The 25850-nt window shown below is 33.9% G+C and overlaps 4 protein-coding genes across 4 annotated transcripts in view; 3 read left to right on the plus strand and 1 right to left on the minus strand.

Annotated features, from left to right (window-relative positions):
- LOC130048641 (uncharacterized) overlaps positions 1-25850 on the minus strand; it is a 47563-nt gene that overhangs the window by 9230 nt on the left and 12483 nt on the right. The window contains exon 3 of the mRNA XM_056145645.1: positions 21313-21372. Within this exon, the coding sequence (XP_056001620.1) occupies positions 21313-21372 (60 nt within the window). The remainder of the gene's footprint in view (positions 1-21312; positions 21373-25850) is intronic.
- On the plus strand, positions 58-4227 carry LOC125647095 (uncharacterized). Its single transcript, XM_056144016.1, has 6 exons — positions 58-670; positions 1463-1634; positions 2356-2444; positions 2532-2740; positions 2832-3102; positions 3986-4227. Exons 1-6 carry the CDS (start codon positions 109-111, stop codon positions 4210-4212), a joined length of 1530 nt encoding a protein of 509 aa, XP_055999991.1. The 5' UTR covers positions 58-108; the 3' UTR covers positions 4213-4227.
- LOC125661695 (uncharacterized) lies at positions 5041-9253 on the plus strand. Its single transcript, XM_048893805.2, has 6 exons — positions 5041-5696; positions 6489-6660; positions 7382-7470; positions 7558-7766; positions 7858-8128; positions 9012-9253. The coding sequence occupies exons 1-6, from the start codon at positions 5135-5137 to the stop codon at positions 9236-9238; spliced, it is 1530 nt and encodes a 509-aa protein (XP_048749762.1). The 5' UTR covers positions 5041-5134; the 3' UTR covers positions 9239-9253.
- On the plus strand, positions 10067-15624 carry LOC125677088 (uncharacterized). The gene is made up of 8 exons (XM_056144015.1): positions 10067-10722; positions 11515-11686; positions 12409-12497; positions 12585-12793; positions 12885-13155; positions 14039-14261; positions 15179-15353; positions 15490-15624. The coding sequence occupies exons 1-7, from the start codon at positions 10161-10163 to the stop codon at positions 15249-15251; spliced, it is 1599 nt and encodes a 532-aa protein (XP_055999990.1). The 5' UTR covers positions 10067-10160; the 3' UTR covers positions 15252-15353; positions 15490-15624.

Consider the following 25850-nt stretch of genomic DNA (forward strand, 5'->3'; position numbering starts at 1 on the left):
AGAAAGGTTCTTAAGGTCTGTCGATTGTCGTGTTACGTCATCAGTTTCGCGTGCGATATTCCGGATTTATAACACCGTTATCGACGTTAGTATTACTTATCCTGTGTTATGATGTCGGCGACAGAAAAAATAACAGTGACCAAAAAGAGAAAGAAAAACGGACAATATTCACGGAAAGGGCATCATAAAAAGGTAGACGGGTTGAAGAAGGGTCGTTTGATGCGCGTCGCAAAGAGTAAGGGAGAACCCTTACCAGTATTTAATCGTGCATTTGAGAATAACCGCGAGTCCGATTGCGATTGTGATCGCGGTACATGTACAGACTGTACAGGTACACAAGTACATTTAGACCATGATTACTTCGGTATTCAGGATGAGGTTACAGTGTTTGATGATGTTCACTCCCCTGTAGATGATGATAAGACAGGTTGGCGGGTTGGTAGACGAATTGTCGACCTAGGTGTCCTTGCAGACGGGTTAAGGGCGTGTCAGCTGTGTCAACTTCCCCTGCACCTACACAATTGTGTAGGTGAGAAAAAGTTTGGACTGTCTCAGATTTTAGAGATAAAATGTAACAATTGTGATTTGATAAACAATGTTGTGACAGGAAGCCGCCATCGGACAGATAAAGGAGGACTGGCTTGGGATGCCAATACAAAGCTAGCAGCAGGTAAGAATGACTGTCAGTCTCAAAGTGTTTCATTTTTAATTTTATATAATTATATTATGTCATTCAAGATTTACATTAGAGATAGGAATTCGATTTATTGACAACATCATTATGATACATTGGCATATAGCCAGTACAGGAACAGAAGACAAAAACAATCAACAACAAAATGGAATAATCATGTAGTCATAAGAATAATAATAAACTACATATTTAGTCTTTTTCTTGTGGTAAACACTCAACCTTCTTGCAAATTTTACATTCAAAAGGTGTATGAAACTAAGAAATGTGTTAATCTAAATCAAATAACAATTTGATTAAGAATGACCCTCATATTATAGATACCCAGTATGAATATATGGGGTGGGTGGGGTGGGGTGGGGGTCTATGGAATTCGCGGAAATACTAAAAAAAACTCCAGGTAATTACCAAAACCACCAATAAATGTACGGAAAACACCAATATATCATTAAAAAACATCTACAGGATGTTAGTTCATACTTGTTCAAAGTTTTATTCATTTTCATAGACAGTAAAATGATTTATGGCTAATTTTTGTATCGTGATATTTTTTTGAATTTATGTAGGTCAAGTGAAACACTGTTTTAGGTGGATCATTTCAGAAAATTTATTCACAATGTGATCATGAATTGGAAGGTGAAAAAAAATCTTATTTTTGCACTAAAATTTATATACTTACAATTAAAGTAGAACAAATATGATATGGGCGATGGAGTAGCCATTCCATTGATTTCATCCAATGAATGTGATATTTATGTAACTCACATGTAGGTATGATCAACGGAGGACTTGGAGAAACCCATGTGAACACTCTCCTTGCCATTCTTAATATTCCTGGAATATGTCATGCCAATTTAAAGGAGAGAGAGAGGGAGGTGGGACAGAAGCTTGAAGAGATGGCAATTGCATCGTGTTCAAGAAATCTAGCAAATGAAGTAGCTTTGTAAGTATATTTTTATGTAAGCAATTAGCATATATGTCAGTGCAAAATAATTGTAGAAAGAAACACAACATTACCATATATATTGTTATAGAATTAGATTTCTGGTTATGTCACAAATGTAATATTTTACATCATATGCTCTGTGACATTTTTGTGCAATTTAATATGCATGTATAATAACGAGAACATGAATTTCCAAATTGCCCAATTGTTTGACTACAGAGATAAATTACAAGCATTTGTGCAATTAAAAAATGACTATGTGTCAGTTAATAATGTTTGTTGCACAATATGGATATTAATGTAACTTACTGAGTATATCGCATGGTTTCTCAGACGATACATACATTTATTATATACCCAGGCCATCATTAAAAATATTTTTGTTTGATGTACTCCGACCCACATTTTTCAAGGTGGGTCGGTAGGTAGGGTTTTTTTTGGAATGTCATGAATTTTTTTTTTATATTTTCTTTTAAAATAAGGAGAATTTGCTATTTTTCAAGGGACCCCCTCCCCCCCAAATGAAATTTTAAATTGCTGAAAAAAATTATCGGGTAGGAGCAAATTTGACGGGTCGGTCGGAGTACATCAAAGAAATCCATTTTTATTTTTGGTCCCATCAATGTATCATGCAGGGCAGATGAGATATTTGGTAAGTTAATTGGCAAAGTATAGTCATATCTTAGTGTTTTAATTAAGCTTTGATTTTTTTATACAGGACTGATTCACAAGAGGATGGCATTGTTGCGAGTTTCGATGGAGCCTGGCAGAAAAGAGGCACAGGCAGGGCTTATAACAGTCTTACTGGTTAGATATGATTTAGGATTTCATTCTTCATTTTTGTTAATTTTTGTGCAACTGAATAGAGCATTAATAACTTAAAATTTCTTTCAGGTCATGCCACTCTCATTGGTCAGAAAACTGGAAAATGTGTGGGTTATGCACTGAAAAGCAAGAAATGCCGTATTTGCAGTGCTGCCAAGGTGAAAAACGTAACGCCAAGGAAACACAATTGCAAAAAGAACTGGAGCGGGTCGGCAAAGGCAATGGAACCCGCAATGGCATGCGAAATGCTGCAGTCTATTTTAGATAGTGGAGAAAAAGTAAAGTATATTAATCAACAGAATTTATTTTCATTCATTAATTTGATATGATTCTGAGTCAGGAATATACCATGATTATATGATTTTATAGGTATCCACACTAGTGATGGACAATGATAGTACCACAATTGCCAGAGTAAAGTCGACAGTAGACAAGAGCATCACCAAGCGCTGTGATAGTAATCACACTAAAAAGGGCTTTACAGCATCTCTCATAGAATTGAGCAAAACCCACAAATTGCTGCGCAACACCAAGGTCCGTACCCACATTGAAAGGTGTTTTACCTACAGCGTGTCTCAAAACAGAGGGGAACCAGAGCAACTTGCTAAAGGATTAAGCAGTATAGTTCCTCATTTATATGGTGGGTACTAAAGACTTGTAATGTAGAATTTATTATGTCTCCCCTTTCAGGGGAAGACATTGTTTTTGTACTTTCCGTCCATCCGTCTGTCACAAAATCTTGTAAACGCTTCTCCTATATGGGTTATCGGATAGATTTGAAACTTTGTACAATGCTTCATTGCCATTTGTAGTTATAGTGGATCTGAGGGGTGGAGGTTGTAAAATAGTTTGTGAACATAATTCCTATGTGGTTATGGGAGTTCATAATGTCTATGTTCTTGCTCCAATTTGGGGAGCTGGGGAGACATTAGTTTTTCATAAAAACAATCTCTAGTTATACCTTAAATTTATTTGGCACATTCAAAATCAAACACAAAGTGCATGTACTGTGGATTTGTACTATAATGCCTTCCAAAAGTTGACAGTGCTACATACAATGTATAAAGCTTGCAGACTGTATTTGCATTGCTTGCTAAAATATTATATAATAAAATATGAAGTTTTTTTTAGCTCACCTGGGCTGAAATTTACATGAAAGCTCTCTGACATAGGGCAGATTCATGTTTGTTCAAATCATGACCTCCAGGGGTAGGACGGGGCCAGAATAGGGGATCAAAGGTTTACATACAAATATATATATAGAAAATCTTTGAAAATCTTCTGAACCACTGGGCTAGGAAAGTACAAATTTAAATGAAAGCTTCCTGACATAGTGCAGATTCAAGTTTGTTAAATCATGGCCTAGGGGAGCGATGTGGCCCGTGGGCCTCTTGAATTAACATGTAAGTGATTGTAGTTTTTTCTTAAGAATTTGTTAACCATGAAGTACAGCACAGCTCTGTAAATTTATTTGATTTTCAAAATATGATAATGCTAGCCTATTGAAGAATTTTTGTGTGTAGGTGATCATTCCGATTGTGGAACTTGGTGTAGAGGCAATGAGGAAGGATATAAACACCAGGCCCTGCCTTATGGCAAACCACTGGATGACCAGGACTTAAGAGTAGCCCTTCAGTCCCTGATGAATAAGTTCACCTTGAAGGCAACTGAATTGGCCAATATGGGGTCAACACAACCCAATGAAAGCTTTAATAACATGGCATCATCGAAAGCACCAAAGAGATTGTAAGTTTATGTGAATGCTGCTGCTTGAATATACCGCATTATTTTGTTCATACATTTTTGATATAGACTATGACATCACTAATTATCGATAGTTACTAATTGTCAGGGTGGACTATTCATTGTCCTCATAATTATTGAATAGGTGTAAGATATCTATAAACTATTGACATAAAATTGTACAAGAGTCATTCAGTGCAATTTAAACCACACTTGTGATACAGGTTTTATGGGGGTTCAGAAAGCCTTGTTTCAAGGCTCTCAGCCACAGTTTGCCAAAAAAATGATGGTTTTGAGTACATATCTGAGGTAGAATGTGTTTCGAAGTTTTATGATTTGAATTATTTTATGTTAGATATTGTATGATATTTTTGCATATTTGTTCAGTTTATGATTTTATTTAAGAAATGAATCTTATATTTACCTGTGTTACTATTTATGATAAAAACATATATTTGGACAGCTTAGGCTTTATAAACCGCAAAACAGGTTATAAAAATGTGCACACTGCCCCAAGTGGTTATATCACATAACATGGGTACAAATAAGATTCATTTCTTTAACATAATTACCTCTGTAATTTTCCTTAATATATATCTTTAGTTGATATTTAGCTGATTTTGAACATACATGTAACATCAAACTAACGAAATTTAATTATTAGTTATTGAACTTCTACTTTACCTGTTATTTTTTGGTATGATTTGACTTTACTAAACAAACTATTACACTATTTGTAAAATGGTCCGTTCATGAAATAAGTGTTGCATTACAGTCCATAATTTTTATTGATAATTATTATTTTCATCAAATGCTTCATATGCTAAAAATTTAAGGTCTGTCGATTGTCGTGTTACGTCATCAGTTTCGCGTGCGATATTCCGGATTTATAACACCGTTATCGACGTTAGTATTACTTATCCTGTGTTATGATGTCGGCGACAGAAAAAATAACAGTGACCAAAAAGAGAAAGAAAAACGGACAATATTCACGGAAAGGGCATCATAAAAAGGTAGACGGGTTGAAGAAGGGTCGTTTGATGCGCGTCGCAAAGAGTAAGGGAGAACCCTTACCAGTATTTAATCGTGCATTTGAGAATAACCGCGAGTCCGATTGCGATTGTGATCGCGGTACATGTACAGACTGTACAGGTACACAAGTACATTTAGACCATGATTACTTCGGTATTCAGGATGAGGTTACAGTGTTTGATGATGTTCACTCCCCTGTAGATGATGATAAGACAGGTTGGCGGGTTGGTAGACGAATTGTCGACCTAGGTGTCCTTGCAGACGGGTTAAGGGCGTGTCAGCTGTGTCAACTTCCCCTGCACCTACACAATTGTGTAGGTGAGAAAAAGTTTGGACTGTCTCAGATTTTAGAGATAAAATGTAACAATTGTGATTTGATAAACAATGTTGTGACAGGAAGCCGCCATCGGACAGATAAAGGAGGACTGGCTTGGGATGCCAATACAAAGCTAGCAGCAGGTAAGAATGACTGTCAGTCTCAAAGTGTTTCATTTTTAATTTTATATAATTATATTATGTCATTCAAGATTTACATTAGAGATAGGAATTCGATTTATTGACAACATCATTATGATACATTGGCATATAGCCAGTACAGGAACAGAAGACAAAAACAATCAACAACAAAATGGAATAATCATGTAGTCATAAGAATAATAATAAACTACATATTTAGTCTTTTTCTTGTGGTAAACACTCAACCTTCTTGCAAATTTTACATTCAAAAGGTGTATGAAACTAAGAAATGTGTTAATCTAAATCAAATAACAATTTGATTAAGAATGACCCTCATATTATAGATACCCAGTATGAATATATGGGGTGGGTGGGGTGGGGTGGGGGTCTATGGAATTCGCGGAAATACTAAAAAAAACTCCAGGTAATTACCAAAACCACCAATAAATGTACGGAAAACACCAATATATCATTAAAAAACATCTACAGGATGTTAGTTCATACTTGTTCAAAGTTTTATTCATTTTCATAGACAGTAAAATGATTTATGGCTAATTTTTGTATCGTGATATTTTTTTGAATTTATGTAGGTCAAGTGAAACACTGTTTTAGGTGGATCATTTCAGAAAATTTATTCACAATGTGATCATGAATTGGAAGGTGAAAAAAAATCTTATTTTTGCACTAAAATTTATATACTTACAATTAAAGTAGAACAAATATGATATGGGCGATGGAGTAGCCATTCCATTGATTTCATCCAATGAATGTGATATTTATGTAACTCACATGTAGGTATGATCAACGGAGGACTTGGAGAAACCCATGTGAACACTCTCCTTGCCATTCTTAATATTCCTGGAATATGTCATGCCAATTTAAAGGAGAGAGAGAGGGAGGTGGGACAGAAGCTTGAAGAGATGGCAATTGCATCGTGTTCAAGAAATCTAGCAAATGAAGTAGCTTTGTAAGTATATTTTTATGTAAGCAATTAGCATATATGTCAGTGCAAAATAATTGTAGAAAGAAACACAACATTACCATATATATTGTTATAGAATTAGATTTCTGGTTATGTCACAAATGTAATATTTTACATCATATGCTCTGTGACATTTTTGTGCAATTTAATATGCATGTATAATAACGAGAACATGAATTTCCAAATTGCCCAATTGTTTGACTACAGAGATAAATTACAAGCATTTGTGCAATTAAAAAATGACTATGTGTCAGTTAATAATGTTTGTTGCACAATATGGATATTAATGTAACTTACTGAGTATATCGCATGGTTTCTCAGACGATACATACATTTATTATATACCCAGGCCATCATTAAAAATATTTTTGTTTGATGTACTCCGACCCACATTTTTCAAGGTGGGTCGGTAGGTAGGGTTTTTTTTGGAATGTCATGAATTTTTTTTTTATATTTTCTTTTAAAATAAGGAGAATTTGCTATTTTTCAAGGGACCCCCTCCCCCCCAAATGAAATTTTAAATTGCTGAAAAAAATTATCGGGTAGGAGCAAATTTGACGGGTCGGTCGGAGTACATCAAAGAAATCCATTTTTATTTTTGGTCCCATCAATGTATCATGCAGGGCAGATGAGATATTTGGTAAGTTAATTGGCAAAGTATAGTCATATCTTAGTGTTTTAATTAAGCTTTGATTTTTTTATACAGGACTGATTCACAAGAGGATGGCATTGTTGCGAGTTTCGATGGAGCCTGGCAGAAAAGAGGCACAGGCAGGGCTTATAACAGTCTTACTGGTTAGATATGATTTAGGATTTCATTCTTCATTTTTGTTAATTTTTGTGCAACTGAATAGAGCATTAATAACTTAAAATTTCTTTCAGGTCATGCCACTCTCATTGGTCAGAAAACTGGAAAATGTGTGGGTTATGCACTGAAAAGCAAGAAATGCCGTATTTGCAGTGCTGCCAAGGTGAAAAACGTAACGCCAAGGAAACACAATTGCAAAAAGAACTGGAGCGGGTCGGCAAAGGCAATGGAACCCGCAATGGCATGCGAAATGCTGCAGTCTATTTTAGATAGTGGAGAAAAAGTAAAGTATATTAATCAACAGAATTTATTTTCATTCATTAATTTGATATGATTCTGAGTCAGGAATATACCATGATTATATGATTTTATAGGTATCCACACTAGTGATGGACAATGATAGTACCACAATTGCCAGAGTAAAGTCGACAGTAGACAAGAGCATCACCAAGCGCTGTGATAGTAATCACACTAAAAAGGGCTTTACAGCATCTCTCATAGAATTGAGCAAAACCCACAAATTGCTGCGCAACACCAAGGTCCGTACCCACATTGAAAGGTGTTTTACCTACAGCGTGTCTCAAAACAGAGGGGAACCAGAGCAACTTGCTAAAGGATTAAGCAGTATAGTTCCTCATTTATATGGTGGGTACTAAAGACTTGTAATGTAGAATTTATTATGTCTCCCCTTTCAGGGGAAGACATTGTTTTTGTACTTTCCGTCCATCCGTCTGTCACAAAATCTTGTAAACGCTTCTCCTATATGGGTTATCGGATAGATTTGAAACTTTGTACAATGCTTCATTGCCATTTGTAGTTATAGTGGATCTGAGGGGTGGAGGTTGTAAAATAGTTTGTGAACATAATTCCTATGTGGTTATGGGAGTTCATAATGTCTATGTTCTTGCTCCAATTTGGGGAGCTGGGGAGACATTAGTTTTTCATAAAAACAATCTCTAGTTATACCTTAAATTTATTTGGCACATTCAAAATCAAACACAAAGTGCATGTACTGTGGATTTGTACTATAATGCCTTCCAAAAGTTGACAGTGCTACATACAATGTATAAAGCTTGCAGACTGTATTTGCATTGCTTGCTAAAATATTATATAATAAAATATGAAGTTTTTTTTAGCTCACCTGGGCTGAAATTTACATGAAAGCTCTCTGACATAGGGCAGATTCATGTTTGTTCAAATCATGACCTCCAGGGGTAGGACGGGGCCAGAATAGGGGATCAAAGGTTTACATACAAATATATATATAGAAAATCTTTGAAAATCTTCTGAACCACTGGGCTAGGAAAGTACAAATTTAAATGAAAGCTTCCTGACATAGTGCAGATTCAAGTTTGTTAAATCATGGCCTAGGGGAGCGATGTGGCCCGTGGGCCTCTTGAATTAACATGTAAGTGATTGTAGTTTTTTCTTAAGAATTTGTTAACCATGAAGTACAGCACAGCTCTGTAAATTTATTTGATTTTCAAAATATGATAATGCTAGCCTATTGAAGAATTTTTGTGTGTAGGTGATCATTCCGATTGTGGAACTTGGTGTAGAGGCAATGAGGAAGGATATAAACACCAGGCCCTGCCTTATGGCAAACCACTGGATGACCAGGACTTAAGAGTAGCCCTTCAGTCCCTGATGAATAAGTTCACCTTGAAGGCAACTGAATTGGCCAATATGGGGTCAACACAACCCAATGAAAGCTTTAATAACATGGCATCATCGAAAGCACCAAAGAGATTGTAAGTTTATGTGAATGCTGCTGCTTGAATATACCGCATTATTTTGTTCATACATTTTTGATATAGACTATGACATCACTAATTATCGATAGTTACTAATTGTCAGGGTGGACTATTCATTGTCCTCATAATTATTGAATAGGTGTAAGATATCTATAAACTATTGACATAAAATTGTACAAGAGTCATTCAGTGCAATTTAAACCACACTTGTGATACAGGTTTTATGGGGGTTCAGAAAGCCTTGTTTCAAGGCTCTCAGCCACAGTTTGCCAAAAAAATGATGGTTTTGAGTACATATCTGAGGTAGAATGTGTTTCGAAGTTTTATGATTTGAATTATTTTATGTTAGATATTGTATGATATTTTTGCATATTTGTTCAGTTTATGATTTTATTTAAGAAATGAATCTTATATTTACCTGTGTTACTATTTATGATAAAAACATATATTTGGACAGCTTAGGCTTTATAAACCGCAAAACAGGTTATAAAAATGTGCACACTGCCCCAAGTGGTTATATCACATAACATGGGTACAAATAAGATTCATTTCTTTAACATAATTACCTCTGTAATTTTCCTTAATATATATCTTTAGTTGATATTTAGCTGATTTTGAACATACATGTAACATCAAACTAACGAAATTTAATTATTAGTTATTGAACTTCTACTTTACCTGTTATTTTTTGGTATGATTTGACTTTACTAAACAAACTATTACACTATTTGTAAAATGGTCCGTTCATGAAATAAGTGTTGCATTACAGTCCATAATTTTTATTGATAATTATTATTTTCATCAAATGCTTCATATGCTAAAAATTTAAGGTCTGTCGATTGTCGTGTTACGTCATCAGTTTCGCGTGCGATATTCCGGATTTATAACACCGTTATCGACGTTAGTATTACTTATCCTGTGTTATGATGTCGGCGACAGAAAAAATAACAGTGACCAAAAAGAGAAAGAAAAACGGACAATATTCACGGAAAGGGCATCATAAAAAGGTAGACGGGTTGAAGAAGGGTCGTTTGATGCGCGTCGCAAAGAGTAAGGGAGAACCCTTACCAGTATTTAATCGTGCATTTGAGAATAACCGCGAGTCCGATTGCGATTGTGATCGCGGTACATGTACAGACTGTACAGGTACACAAGTACATTTAGACCATGATTACTTCGGTATTCAGGATGAGGTTACAGTGTTTGATGATGTTCACTCCCCTGTAGATGATGATAAGACAGGTTGGCGGGTTGGTAGACGAATTGTCGACCTAGGTGTCCTTGCAGACGGGTTAAGGGCGTGTCAGCTGTGTCAACTTCCCCTGCACCTACACAATTGTGTAGGTGAGAAAAAGTTTGGACTGTCTCAGATTTTAGAGATAAAATGTAACAATTGTGATTTGATAAACAATGTTGTGACAGGAAGCCGCCATCGGACAGATAAAGGAGGACTGGCTTGGGATGCCAATACAAAGCTAGCAGCAGGTAAGAATGACTGTCAGTCTCAAAGTGTTTCATTTTTAATTTTATATAATTATATTATGTCATTCAAGATTTACATTAGAGATAGGAATTCGATTTATTGACAACATCATTATGATACATTGGCATATAGCCAGTACAGGAACAGAAGACAAAAACAATCAACAACAAAATGGAATAATCATGTAGTCATAAGAATAATAATAAACTACATATTTAGTCTTTTTCTTGTGGTAAACACTCAACCTTCTTGCAAATTTTACATTCAAAAGGTGTATGAAACTAAGAAATGTGTTAATCTAAATCAAATAACAATTTGATTAAGAATGACCCTCATATTATAGATACCCAGTATGAATATATGGGGTGGGTGGGGTGGGGTGGGGGTCTATGGAATTCGCGGAAATACTAAAAAAAACTCCAGGTAATTACCAAAACCACCAATAAATGTACGGAAAACACCAATGTATCATTAAAAAACATCTACAGGATGTTAGTTCATACTTGTTCAAAGTTTTATTCATTTTCATAGACAGTAAAATGATTTATGGCTAATTTTTGTATCGTGATATTTTTTTGAATTTATGTAGGTCAAGTGAAACACTGTTTTAGGTGGATCATTTCAGAAAATTTATTCACAATGTGATCATGAATTGGAAGGTGAAAAAAAATCTTATTTTTGCACTAAAATTTATATACTTACAATTAAAGTAGAACAAATATGATATGGGCGATGGAGTAGCCATTCCATTGATTTCATCCAATGAATGTGATATTTATGTAACTCACATGTAGGTATGATCAACGGAGGACTTGGAGAAACCCATGTGAACACTCTCCTTGCCATTCTTAATATTCCTGGAATATGTCATGCCAATTTAAAGGAGAGAGAGAGGGAGGTGGGACAGAAGCTTGAAGAGATGGCAATTGCATCGTGTTCAAGAAATCTAGCAAATGAAGTAGCTTTGTAAGTATATTTTTATGTAAGCAATTAGCATATATGTCAGTGCAAAATAATTGTAGAAAGAAACACAACATTACCATATATATTGTTATAGAATTAGATTTCTGGTTATGTCACAAATGTAATATTTTACATCATATGCTCTGTGACATTTTTGTGCAATTTAATATGCATGTATAATAACGAGAACATGAATTTCCAAATTGCCCAATTGTTTGACTACAGAGATAAATTACAAGCATTTGTGCAATTAAAAAATGACTATGTGTCAGTTAATAATGTTTGTTGCACAATATGGATATTAATGTAACTTACTGAGTATATCGCATGGTTTCTCAGACGATACATACATTTATTATATACCCAGGCCATCATTAAAAATATTTTTGTTTGATGTACTCCGACCCACATTTTTCAAGGTGGGTCGGTAGGTAGGGTTTTTTTTGGAATGTCATGAATTTTTTTTTTATATTTTCTTTTAAAATAAGGAGAATTTGCTATTTTTCAAGGGACCCCTTCCCCCCCCAAATGAAATTTTAAATTGCTGAAAAAAATTATCGGGTAGGAGCAAATTTGACGGGTCGGTCGGAGTACATCAAAGAAATCCATTTTTATTTTTGGTCCCATCAATGTATCATGCAGGGCAGATGAGATATTTGGTAAGTTAATTGGCAAAGTATAGTCATATCTTAGTGTTTTAATTAAGCTTTGATTTTTTTATACAGGACTGATTCACAAGAGGATGGCATTGTTGCGAGTTTCGATGGAGCCTGGCAGAAAAGAGGCACAGGCAGGGCTTATAACAGTCTTACTGGTTAGATATGATTTAGGATTTCATTCTTCATTTTTGTTAATTTTTGTGCAACTGAATAGAGCATTAATAACTTAAAATTTCTTTCAGGTCATGCCACTCTCATTGGTCAGAAAACTGGAAAATGTGTGGGTTATGCACTGAAAAGCAAGAAATGCCGTATTTGCAGTGCTGCCAAGGTGAAAAACGTAACGCCAAGGAAACACAATTGCAAAAAGAACTGGAGCGGGTCGGCAAAGGCAATGGAACCCGCAATGGCATGCGAAATGCTGCAGTCTATTTTAGATAGTGGAGAAAAAGTAAAGTATATTAATCAACAGAATTTATTTTCATTCATTAATTTGATATGATTCTGAGTCAGGAATATACCATGATTATATGATTTTATAGGTATCCACACTAGTGATGGACAATGATAGTACCACAATTGCCAGAGTAAAGTCGACAGTAGACAAGAGCATCACCAAGCGCTGTGATAGTAATCACACTAAAAAGGGCTTTACAGCATCTCTCATAGAATTGAGCAAAACCCACAAATTGCTGCGCAACACCAAGGTCCGTACCCACATTGAAAGGTGTTTTACCTACAGCGTGTCTCAAAACAGAGGGGAACCAGAGCAACTTGCTAAAGGATTAAGCAGTATAGTTCCTCATTTATATGGTGGGTACTAAAGACTTGTAATGTAGAATTTATTATGTCTCCCCTTTCAGGGGAAGACATTGTTTTTGTACTTTCCGTCCATCCGTCTGTCACAAAATCTTGTAAACGCTTCTCCTATATGGGTTATCGGATAGATTTGAAACTTTGTACAATGCTTCATTGCCATTTGTAGTTATAGTGGATCTGAGGGGTGGAGGTTGTAAAATAGTTTGTGAACATAATTCCTATGTGGTTATGGGAGTTCATAATGTCTATGTTCTTGCTCCAATTTGGGGAGCTGGGGAGACATTAGTTTTTCATAAAAACAATCTCTAGTTATACCTTAAATTTATTTGGCACATTCAAAATCAAACACAAAGTGCATGTACTGTGGATTTGTACTATAATGCCTTCCAAAAGTTGACAGTGCTACATACAATGTATAAAGCTTGCAGACTGTATTTGCATTGCTTGCTAAAATATTATATAATAAAATATGAAGTTTTTTTTAGCTCACCTGGGCTGAAATTTACATGAAAGCTCTCTGACATAGGGCAGATTCATGTTTGTTCAAATCATGACCTCCAGGGGTAGGACGGGGCCAGAATAGGGGATCAAAGGTTTACATACAAATATATATATAGAAAATCTTTGAAAATCTTCTGAACCACTGGGCTAGGAAAGTACAAATTTAAATGAAAGCTTCCTGACATAGTGCAGATTCAAGTTTGTTAAATCATGGCCTAGGGGAGCGATGTGGCCCGTGGGCCTCTTGAATTAACATGTAAGTGATTGTAGTTTTTTCTTAAGAATTTGTTAACCATGAAGTACAGCACAGCTCTGTAAATTTATTTGATTTTCAAAATATGATAATGCTAGCCTATTGAAGAATTTTTGTGTGTAGGTGATCATTCCGATTGTGGAACTTGGTGTAGAGGCAATGAGGAAGGATATAAACACCAGGCCCTGCCTTATGGCAAACCACTGGATGACCAGGACTTAAGAGTAGCCCTTCAGTCCCTGATGAATAAGTTCACCTTGAAGGCAACTGAATTGGCCAATATGGGGTCAACACAACCCAATGAAAGCTTTAATAACATGGCATCATCGAAAGCACCAAAGAGATTGTAAGTTTATGTGAATGCTGCTGCTTGAATATACCGCATTATTTTGTTCATACATTTTTGATATAGACTATGACATCACTAATTATCGATAGTTACTAATTGTCAGGGTGGACTATTCATTGTCCTCATAATTATTGAATAGGTGTAAGATATCTATAAACTATTGACATAAAATTGTACAAGAGTCATTCAGTGCAATTTAAACCACACTTGTGATACAGGTTTTATGGGGGTTCAGAAAGCCTTGTTTCAAGGCTCTCAGCCACAGTTTGCCAAAAAAATGATGGTTTTGAGTACATATCTGAGGTAGAATGTGTTTCGAAGTTTTATGATTTGAATTATTTTATGTTAGATATTGTATGATATTTTTGCATATTTGTTCAGTTTATGATTTTATTTAAGAAATGAATCTTATATTTACCTGTGTTACTATTTATGATAAAAACATATATTTGGACAGCTTAGGCTTTATAAACCGCAAAACAGGTTATAAAAATGTGCACACTGCCCCAAGTGGTTATATCACATAACATGGGTACAAATAAGATTCATTTCTTTAACATAATTACCTCTGTAATTTTCCTTAATATATATCTTTAGTTGATATTTAGCTGATTTTGAACATACATGTAACATCAAACTAACGAAATTTAATTATTAGTTATTGAACTTCTACTTTACCTGTTATTTTTTGGTATGATTTGACTTTACTAAACAAACTATTACACTATTTGTAAAATGGTCCGTTCATGAAATAAGTGTTGCATTACAGTCCATAATTTTTATTGATAATTATTATTTTCATCAAATGCTTCATATGCTAAAAATTTAAGTAGCTATTATATTTATCACAATACTTTTGTATGTTTTCTTACAATTTTGAGTTAGAATACATATATTTTACACTGTTTTTGTAGCTTAATAAGAGTTGCTCACTTTCACCTGGAACATATACCATCAAACACCTACAACGTAAAAACAAGACACTGAAAACAAAGCGCCTTCAAACTGCACAACCAAAAGTAAAACGAAGGAGACTGGAACTTAAAGCTGAAAGACAATTGAAGAATGCATCCCAAGCTGTTCTTGAAGGTACATGTACTGTGTATATAAAGCATATTTGATATTCCCAAAGTAGAATTGTTGTCTGAATGGAGTTTGCAATTCCAAATGCTCCTATCCTATACATATATTGCTTCAAGTTTAAAATACTGCCTTTTATTCAAAGGTGATACATATCAGTCTCACATTGACTTAGGACCTGAAGGAAACGCAGATATAGAAGATATTCAGCTGGAGACATCTGTAGAAAACCTGCTAACACGTCCACTAGTGTTTTTTGATTTGGAAACGGGAGGATTAGGTTTGATAATTTTTCAATAACTGCATAATTTACATGTATAAGTAAAGCTATGTTTGCTTTTAGGTATATAACATTTTAAAAAAATCTTGTAATCCTGACATTGAATATGCCAATGGCACAAGTTTAACACATTTTGTTTCTATTCTTCAGGAAGAACATCGGACATCATTCAAATTGCAGCAAAGAACAAAGAAAAACAGTTCTCGGTATATGTTTTGCCAACTCGATCCATAAGCAAGGAAGCCTCGGAAGCCACTTGTTTGACATTTGATGGTGACAACTTGTGTTACAAAGGAAAACCAGTTCTTGCTGTTCCTCCACTTGAAGCTCTGGTTGTGTTTCTAAGTTTTTTAGAGTCCTTTGATGGTCCAGTTTTAGTGGGACACAATGTTCAAATTTTTGACATACCAATATTACGTCACCATTTGATGAGCCATGGTCTTCTAGCAAGATTCAAAGGTATTGTAACTGGATTTTTAGATACTCTAAAAATTTCCAAGAAATTATTGAAAGATGCCCAGCTTCCTAATTACAAGCAAGAGACTTTGGTGCAAAATCTGTTGGGAGAGGATTACGAGGCCCATAATGCTATGGCAGATGTAACCGCATTAGAAAAATTGTATTTCTCTAAATTATGTCTGTTTGAAAGTGCAATGTGTGAAAATATTTTTTACTTGTCATATTACACTTGTAAAGAATCTTTAGAACCATTGTTGAAATGCAAAGCTGTGTCAGCTTCTACACTTAGAAAGTTGGTTCTAAATGACCTTAGTTTGTCTAAATTGCAACAGATTCATACAAGAGACCCAGAAAATGGTATTAGAAGTGTATTTTCTGAACCAATGAAAGAAAATCCCAAGAGTGTAAGAATAACAAAATCATCAAAAGTCATTCAGAAAGTTGTTGATTATTTGAGTTTGTGAACAAAAAGTGTACATCTTAGTTATATGTACAATATGTGTACATTTTATGGAAAATATTTAGTTATATCATAACTTTGATAATGATACATATCTACATTTCAGTTGACTACTGTGCATGTACACTTAGAATGATTGATTGTATACTGTTTAACGGTTTTTCACTCATATGAAGATGTCACCATTTGTCAGTGGGTGCTACAAAATTTAGGCCTATTTTCGGCACTTACGGCCTTTGAACATCAGCATACTTTATTATTTTTTGCCATTTCTTAATTGTTGTTTGTATTTCAACACACTTTATTTACATTCACTGTATGATTTCCTATGAAAATGCATTGGAAAATTCTGTATGTTATTTTTTCGTAACGTTTCAGAATGTTAACGTTATGTTATTCATTATGATGTCATAGATGATCAGCATCCTAAAATGTCATGTCATTATCACAATGATTTGTATAAAATGGCCAATATTCAATTTTGCTTTAATAATTTATGTAACTATAAACAGTCAATAGTAGTACATTTTTATTGTTATAGTGTCATAACACAGACGACTGCACTGCCAAATTAATTTTCAAAACGCACAATAACACAACCATCCATGTTATGACACCATAACAGGGGGAAAATGTACTATTTAGTACCTAATTGATTTTAAAAAAAACAATTAGTTAATAATTTTATCAATATTATTTTACAAACTATGGGGTTTATTCCATCGACAATTTTGAATTTTACGAAACATTGATAAAATAGTATTGACTGTGATACATGGAAGTCATATTTGAAGTTTATTCACCTGGCAACATAGGTATTTCTTTATATTGTTAGATAGTACATACCTTTAATTACAAATGTACCAATTTTGGTGGAGTTTTAACCATTTTTTTAAAAAGTTATGAACAGTTTTGGATGTAGCTATGGGTCTTTTCGGTGTATTAAAAAGAAGTACAAAGACACAGTAAATACACTATAAATGCCAAAATATTCATTCTAACAAGTTCAAATGATATATTTTTGTGATATACATACTTTAAAGGAGTAATAATGCATTATAATGCATCTGGTGTACATTAAACTTGAATTTATTCCAAAAAAATGAATTTTTTTGGTTATGGTTAATGTTGGCGTAATCCTTGCTAGAGTAGCTAGTATGGTGTACGTGGGTGAACTGCCACAGAATTAATAAAATGCTTGCAACATATTGATATTTTACTTTATTTTGATTCACAAGATGTTTATCTTTGATTTTGAACAAAAATTACATAGATTTAACCATAAAAGCATCAAGGATGGAGCCACCTTAAATCAACTTACCCAGAAACCACATTAAAGACACGAACAACATGTGTTTTAAGACGAGAAAATTGATGTAAGCAATATACAGTCAACAACATTTTATTTCTGTAAAAACACACACATATATATGTAGTGTATTTATTAATGTAAAATTTATTTAAAAATCAACAGAACTGTAAATATCTATCACTCCTTATCCTTTTTACAAGTTTGTGTTAGTCATTGTCAGAAGAATAATATTTGTACGAATTTCTTATGATGCAATAAAAATGTGTATTCAAGAACCGTTCATTTCCTTTGGGTCTGCACTGTATGTCGTATAAGTTACAATAATCAAACCAGCTATTTGTTGAACCAAGTTTACATAGCTTTAGGAATTTATACTACAAACGTTTTCACGGATATTTAACATTTTAAGAAGAAATATGTGTACCAAAGTATTGGAATATCACCATTTGACATATGTAGATAATGTTTATTGTTTACAAATTAGAGCTACTTTCCTTTCTCTAATATATACACGATTTAACACATGAAGATATTAGGATAGTTTATTATCTTACACACAGTTTCCTATGAAGTTACCATTTGGCTGATGTAGATACTGTTTATTGTTTACAAATTAGGGTCACTTCCCTTCTCCGATATGTAGATAATTTATTACATGGAGATACTTGGATAGTTTATCATGCTACACACAGTTTCCTCTGAAGTTACATGTAAACCGATAAATAAAATGAATACTTGATCTAGTCAGTATGATTTTCAATGTCTTTAACTTTGCTCATTGTGTGACATGGATGTTTACTATGTAATGTCAGTATGTTTACATCATGAATTTTTGTGTTTCATTTCTTACGTTAAGGATGTACTCTCGTAGCAATTTTACTGCAATTGAGTCTCCATACTTTTTAAAGTACAAAATACAACACACACATTCCGATACTTACTATCGGAATGTGTGTGTTGTATTTTGTATGTACGAAGTAGAACATTAATATGTGGGTGTTGTTGTTGTTGTTTTCTTAGTAATGCCAATAAAACTAACAAAAATTAATTGAAACATGATATTTTTTTTTTTACTTTTTTTCTCATTGCACGACATTCATGATGACGTTACGATTGCACACAAATGCGAGCTCGAAGATATGTGCACTGTACGATGTCGCATTTAGTCTATTCTTAAGCAGTCCAGAAACATTCATGGGCGATTTGTTAGAAGTAAAAGGGCAGTTATAGATCAGGCTGCATCCGATATTTTCACAAGTGAGTGGCAGACGAAGAAATATACAGACAAGCAGGCACAACCACACACACAGTGATACAGCACATGTAGGCCTACAGTACTGTACAGTGCCAGACGAGAGGGAGGATGGAAGAATGTTAACGATGTAGTACCCGAATCAGAGGCTGCTGATATAGTATTGAATGGATTTGTAAGTTTTTGAATAGGCAAGGCATTTTTTAAATATAAAAATAAAATCTACAAACTAAGTAGATCTGTACCTAAATTGATCTGCGATGTTCCTGATCCCGCCTAGTCGGTCATTATGAGCAAATCTCGTTCCTAACGTTCAATGTATTATTATCGAAGCATCATTTTGATTAACAGTGTAATCTATATCATTGTTTTTAAAAATCGCCAAAGTATACAGCGAATTTAATTCATTATAAAAAATTCAAAGGGAAAAGGGTGTCTTTCCCATTTAGGGAATTATGGTGTGCCATTCTTGTACAAATTAGATAAAACAAAGGATGGTTTTGTTGACTATGTATACATTATATAGATATATTTCTATTGGGCTAATATATCGATAACTTGTTTCTGATTAATTCTGGAAAATTGAATTGTTTTATCAAAAAATTATTTTAATTATTTCTTCAAAATGTAATTCTCAAATAAAGTTTTAATAATGATAAAAATTGTTTCACATAGGGTGTTGAAAATGCACGTTTCAAAAAAAAAAAAATCCTGATTAAAATTTCAGCATATATTTTATAAACAGTAATTTATGCATAATAAAAATTTCATATATAACATTTTGCATAACAAATTCTTTCAGAGTAACAATTTGTTGATCATGGCATTCAAAATAATCCCTGGCGAGACAAAAATTGGAGTTTAATAGTTGAAATTCTTTTATTAGTAGTTTGGTGGTACATGTAAACCTAATAGTATCTTCAGTTCTGTTGTTAAGAATTCACAGTATTGATAGAAATTGAGTTCCAATGTTTGAATTTTAGCTGCATCCATTTGGTAACGACAATGAGAGGGATGAATCATAGTGTCATCATATGAGGAACCATACCAGGAAGTGCACATTTCTTCCTAATGGCCACATTGGATTTGACTGTTCAAAATGGTTTCTGGATAATAGCTCAAGTACTCTGTATTCTACTCAACCCAAATTTGGACATATGGATACGTATAGGAAGGGAAGATGTCTATCTTTTTTGGGGTAAGAAGGTCAAAGATAAAGTTCACAGTATATGGGAATTAGAAAATGCTGATGTGAGGCATATGTTTGACACATTCTTGAGTTATAAGTGAATTAGTATTGTATATATGTATAGATTATTTATGTTTTCTGACTATTTATCATCTAATGAAATAAATATATAGAATTGTCAATATGAATTGAATATACAATTTAAAACAAATCATATATTGTTATTGTTTAGAATGTATTTCAGTGTAAGAAGAGGGTTGAGGACACAAGATGGTTCAAATCTTTGTTCCAATGTATACTAAACCACATTTTTTTTCATTCAAATTAAACAAAAACAGGATTCAAATCTACATTAGTAATTCCAGAAAAAGTTTGATACATATATTTTCCCTAGGTTGAATTTTTTGATGAAATAGGTCTTTAAATTTGTGTGAAATTTTAACCAGTTATGTTAATTGATCTGTGATTTTTTGTAGATTTGGTGATATATTTTTTGTAAAGTAAATACTCAATTATGCTTAATTTTAATAAAATAAAAGAAAGTCAAGATTATCCTGTTCTTGATTTTTGTTTTATAATGTGTTTCTTGTGAAAATTGGCGATGTTCACGAAAAATTTAGTGTCAGCAAAGGGCCAACTTTGAGGAGCTGTAATACTTTAAAGTCCTCACCAACATACTCCTTTTTATGTTTTAAAAGTATTTCTGATCAAGGTGTATTAGTTAAGATAGTTTATCCAGAAAGTTTGATACTTCTGAAAAAACTCAAACCAGTAGAGAACATCCTTAATGACAAAATGCACTCGAGCAGATCTCCAACAGTCATGTGTTCATCATTTTAACGACCGTAAATTTATGAAAACTCTAATTTCAGTCGAGATTGTTGAAAACTTTGTAACATCTACATTTTTGTCTGTATTCTGTTTTCGTTTAGAAATTATAAATCCACATAACACGCTTCGTATCGCGTTATTTACGTGTAGAAATCGTCGAAAATATTTTAGAAATGACACCTTACCAGTAGGAGGGTTACTATTTTCTTCATATCCATCTCTCTGTTCGTCGTTTGAGGTGAGTGCTAAAACAAACAAAGGTAACTCACTTGTTCACTAATTCTATTCAAACACAATTAAAATAGAACGAATCTTATATCAATCTATATCACATAGAAAAACGACAAAAATAATAATAATGATGTTTTGTGTATATGGCGAAAACAGGAAATCGTTCTTATACATCTATGTATCTACATTTGTACATAGACTAACTATATCCAATGTCAAGTATTTCTCACGTATACACATTGTTTGCAACTTATAGATGACGTGACATTGGTGTATGGCATGCGCCTCAGATTTTCGCATTTAATAAAAACATAACGATTGGTCAGAGAGTGAAGAAGGGCAATTAATGTCCGATCATAGAAATTCCTTGTGTATGCGATATTACCTACACTAGGGTGTTTATGGCGTTTTATAATAGTACAAGTATGCTTTAGACATGAAGTGCACTGCACGTCGTATGAGATTTGTTGAACCAAGTTTACGTAGCTTTAGGCATTTATTCGGCAATGTTTTTCACTAATATTCAACATTTTAAGAACAAATTTGTGTACCAAAGAATTGAAAGATCATCATATGGCATATTTAGATAATGTTTACTTGTTTAAATATTAGAATGATGTGTCTTTGTCCAATGTGTACACGATTTAACACATGAAAATACTTGGAACATCATTTTATATTTACATTACAAATCGTATTTTTCTCTATGAACCAACCAATTTCAGCGCACGACACAGTCCGTTAACATTGACCATGAACGGATTATGAACTAATTTAAAGCACGCGACTGAGGGAGGATAATGATTTGAAAAAAAAAATCAACATATGTTACAAAGATCTCGCAAGTCACACCTTTGAATTAAGATTGTAAACTTATGTGGAATATTATCTCAATCTTGTGGTCTCTTACATTATGTACCTCCAAAATACAGTGCACCTTGCAATGTTTATAAAAGGCAGAGTGAGACGAAATGTGACGTTATATCTTTGTTTTGACGTACGTCACAATACGACTGTGATATGGATATATCTTAGGAGTTCGTTTTATGCAACAACATATTTCCTGATTTACACAAGCAATGTAAACAAATGGTGATTTAGAACAAGAATATGTATATAAGAAATGAACAGCACTTTTGAGCTGTTCATGGTCAATATGATTAACAGAATTTGCCTCAAATCAAAAGCTGTTCAAATTGACCATGGACAGCTCAAAAGTGCAGTTCATTTCTTAAATGATATTCTTATTGGCTAGTCACACACATACATGCTACCTTTATTTTCCCTTCAATCCCTGTACAATATGAGTATTTCACAGGCGGTATTTGATAGGCGGTATTTGATAGGCGGTATTTAATTAGTGGTATTTGATAGGTGGTATTTAATAGGTGGTATTAGATAGGTGGTATTTGATTGGTGGTGTTCAATATGTGGTATTTGATAGGTGGTATTGACATTGTCATGAGTTTTTTTTTTCCGACGTTGGTAGTGTAAAGTTCTTCCAGTTTATTAAGTCATAACTAGTTGGTACAGTTTTACGTGTTAAAGTACTCTTTTACGATTTTGCGATTGCTGATGTATAAATTATGATATTACACCCAGTTTCCTGTGAAGTTACACGTAAATCAACTAATTTACTGTGGATACTCCATCTAGTCCGTATATTTTCACTATTTAATATCAGTATGTTTACATCATGACCGTCTATAGGTATATAATTCGCCCTGCATGCGGGAAGTGGGGTTCGAATCCCGACCGCGGTGGACCTAAGTCGTTAAAACAGGCAGTGACCGTTAATCGTCAAACGCTCGGCATTAGTTGTGAATGTCATAGGCCCTCGGAGATGACCTTATGCTTCGTTCACACGAAGAATTTAATTCGCACTAAACGTAAACGTAAACGTAAATACTGAGTAATACATGTAGAAGGAATTGCTTTTAAATACGACAAAAATGTTTTAAAATAGTGATATGCTTTTTTTAAATTTTTTTTTTACATTTTTAAAAACAAATATGTGCTTATTATTAATTTTTTATACCATATGACGTCATAGTAAACTTATAATACGTATTAGTAATTGAAAATTACATCACAACAGTAGTCAGCGGAATGGTGAAAAAGACGTTCCGAGGTTTTAAAATTGGGTCCTTGAATAAGCAATAATATTGCCTAGAGTGAATGCTGGTCGTCAGAGAAAATAACTATTATACATGTAACTATTTGAGAGGTCTGTATTTTAATCAGATTGACATGTAGAATACTATATGTAGTGTTTTGAACAATAAATTCTGTATCTACACAATATTCATTAAAATATCTATAAAAATAATTTTCAAAAACATGTCTATTCTTTAATTTTTTCGCGCACTTTAATAAAGATGCATACGAATCTAATGAGCATTAGTTTACTTCGCATTAAATATAACCGCCGTGTGAACGCTATTTAATTCGAATTAATTTAACCCTTTCGCTGCCACGCCAAATATCGAGAGTGCCAACGTCACGTTAACGGCCGTCTTCAACATAACTATGACGTTATCAAAACAGGCGACGTCATGGTATATTAGTCTGCCAGTATTAGTGACACCGTGTACCCTGCGCACTTGTATTCAGTCGCGGATCCAGCGGGGGCAGGGGGAATTTCAAAATCCCATATTGGTATAGTAAATTTTACTGCACTTAGGTCTTAATCCCCAGGAATAAGCGTCCATTCTTTATTCGCGTAATGCATGTCCACAAGCGTGTGTTTTATTGTTACTGGTTTTTCTGAATGTTAAAAGAGGGGAAATACATTTATGATGGTTCACATATACATACCTACTGCGGAAGATTCTGTCATGCTGCTTTCATTACAAGAGTCAGTTCAGATATTGTAAAGAGGATTTCAGCTGCATATACAATATTCTGTTACTTTGCGTCCACGGACATCTATGAAAGTGATATTATTGAATTCAACAGAATTTGAAAATGGAAGAAAAAGTAGTTACTTCCACTAGTGTTCTTGTATACTATGTAAAATTCGAAATATTTTATGAAATTATCTTTTAAAATTTTTAAATTGTTTCTGACTCGGTATGAAAGCTTGTATTTCATAGGCGAAATAATGCAATTTGTTTGAGATATCGGTCTTTTGGGGTCCTAATATTTTGGTACACACACATTTAATTCTGATTCCTCATTTATGAAAATTTATAGAAATATATTCCTCTAGACACGCGTGTCGTATTTAAGATGAGCCCCTATTTGCATTTTACGCACATGGTACGATTTTGATATTAAATCTAAAGGAAGGAGTTAGAGCACACAACACAACCTTTTTCTATATGACATGTAATAAATAGTGAAATGTTTTTTATAAAGATGAACAAGTGAAGACAGCGAACAGTGATCAAACTCATAAATCATTTGAAGAATATAAAATAGAGAGAAGGGCAAACAGGGACCCTTGGAAACACTAGAGGTAGGATCAGGTGCTTAGAAGGAGTAAGCATCCCATGTTGAGAGGTCACTCTCGCCATGAGCCCTATATCTTGATAAGGTAAACATAGTAACCCATAGTCAAAATCAGTATGTAAATAACAGACTAACAATTGATATGAAACAAGCCAGACAGTATTCGACCCAGTGATAACTTGTATTTGCAAATCATTCTATTATAACGACCAAGAATTTGCGAAATGCTGACAAGTTCTATTCAAAAATAGAAACAAAAGGGATGGATCCACAAAATTTTCACTATTTCCTCAGGTTTCGATTACTTTATTTGAACGTATTTTATTGTATATAATATATACAAAAGGATCAGAAGCAAGTTCTATAACTTAAGAGTTCTTCTCCTTATAACCTAATACATGTAACACACAAAAATAATATACAGAGAATGCATAAATGGTAAGTGTTCTATATATAAAATATGGAATATGGTATGATCAACAGCCAAATCTTTTAGTTTCATGAATATATGTCTGAACATAAGATAAAATACAATTATTCAATTCGGTAGATAAGACATTATCACCCCAAAGTAGAAGATTACTTATATCGTGTGGGAAGGGATGATCCTTTTCCACACGAGTTCAGATCCTAACTTTTGAACTTGCATTCATCTCATTTGTTACTACTATCTACTATCAACTTAGTGCGGTGGGATGGGGGTTGGGGTCATCCAATATTCCAATATATCTGTATTTGCTAAAGCAAATAACGGAAAATATACGTTCTCAAAAAACGGGGGAGGGGGGGGGGCAAGTCCCCATTCCCTGATTCTACCTGACTGCTATAGGCAGACAACAATACCCTGTACTTCTCTTTGCCACAAGGAAGATGTCATTCCAGGATCCACCGTGACGTTTTAGATGGTATGTGTAAGACAGGACTGAATGGTTCCCATGAAACATGTCCCTGTTACACATGCAAGATCAATGGACGAAAACAACCTATCGCGGAATACGTGGCACATTTGTATATATAATAAAGAAAAATTAGAACGCCG

Source organism: Ostrea edulis, chromosome 7 (genome assembly GCF_947568905.1).
Source record: "Ostrea edulis chromosome 7, xbOstEdul1.1, whole genome shotgun sequence".
In the NCBI taxonomy this organism is placed as follows: Eukaryota; Metazoa; Mollusca; class Bivalvia; order Ostreida; family Ostreidae; genus Ostrea; species Ostrea edulis.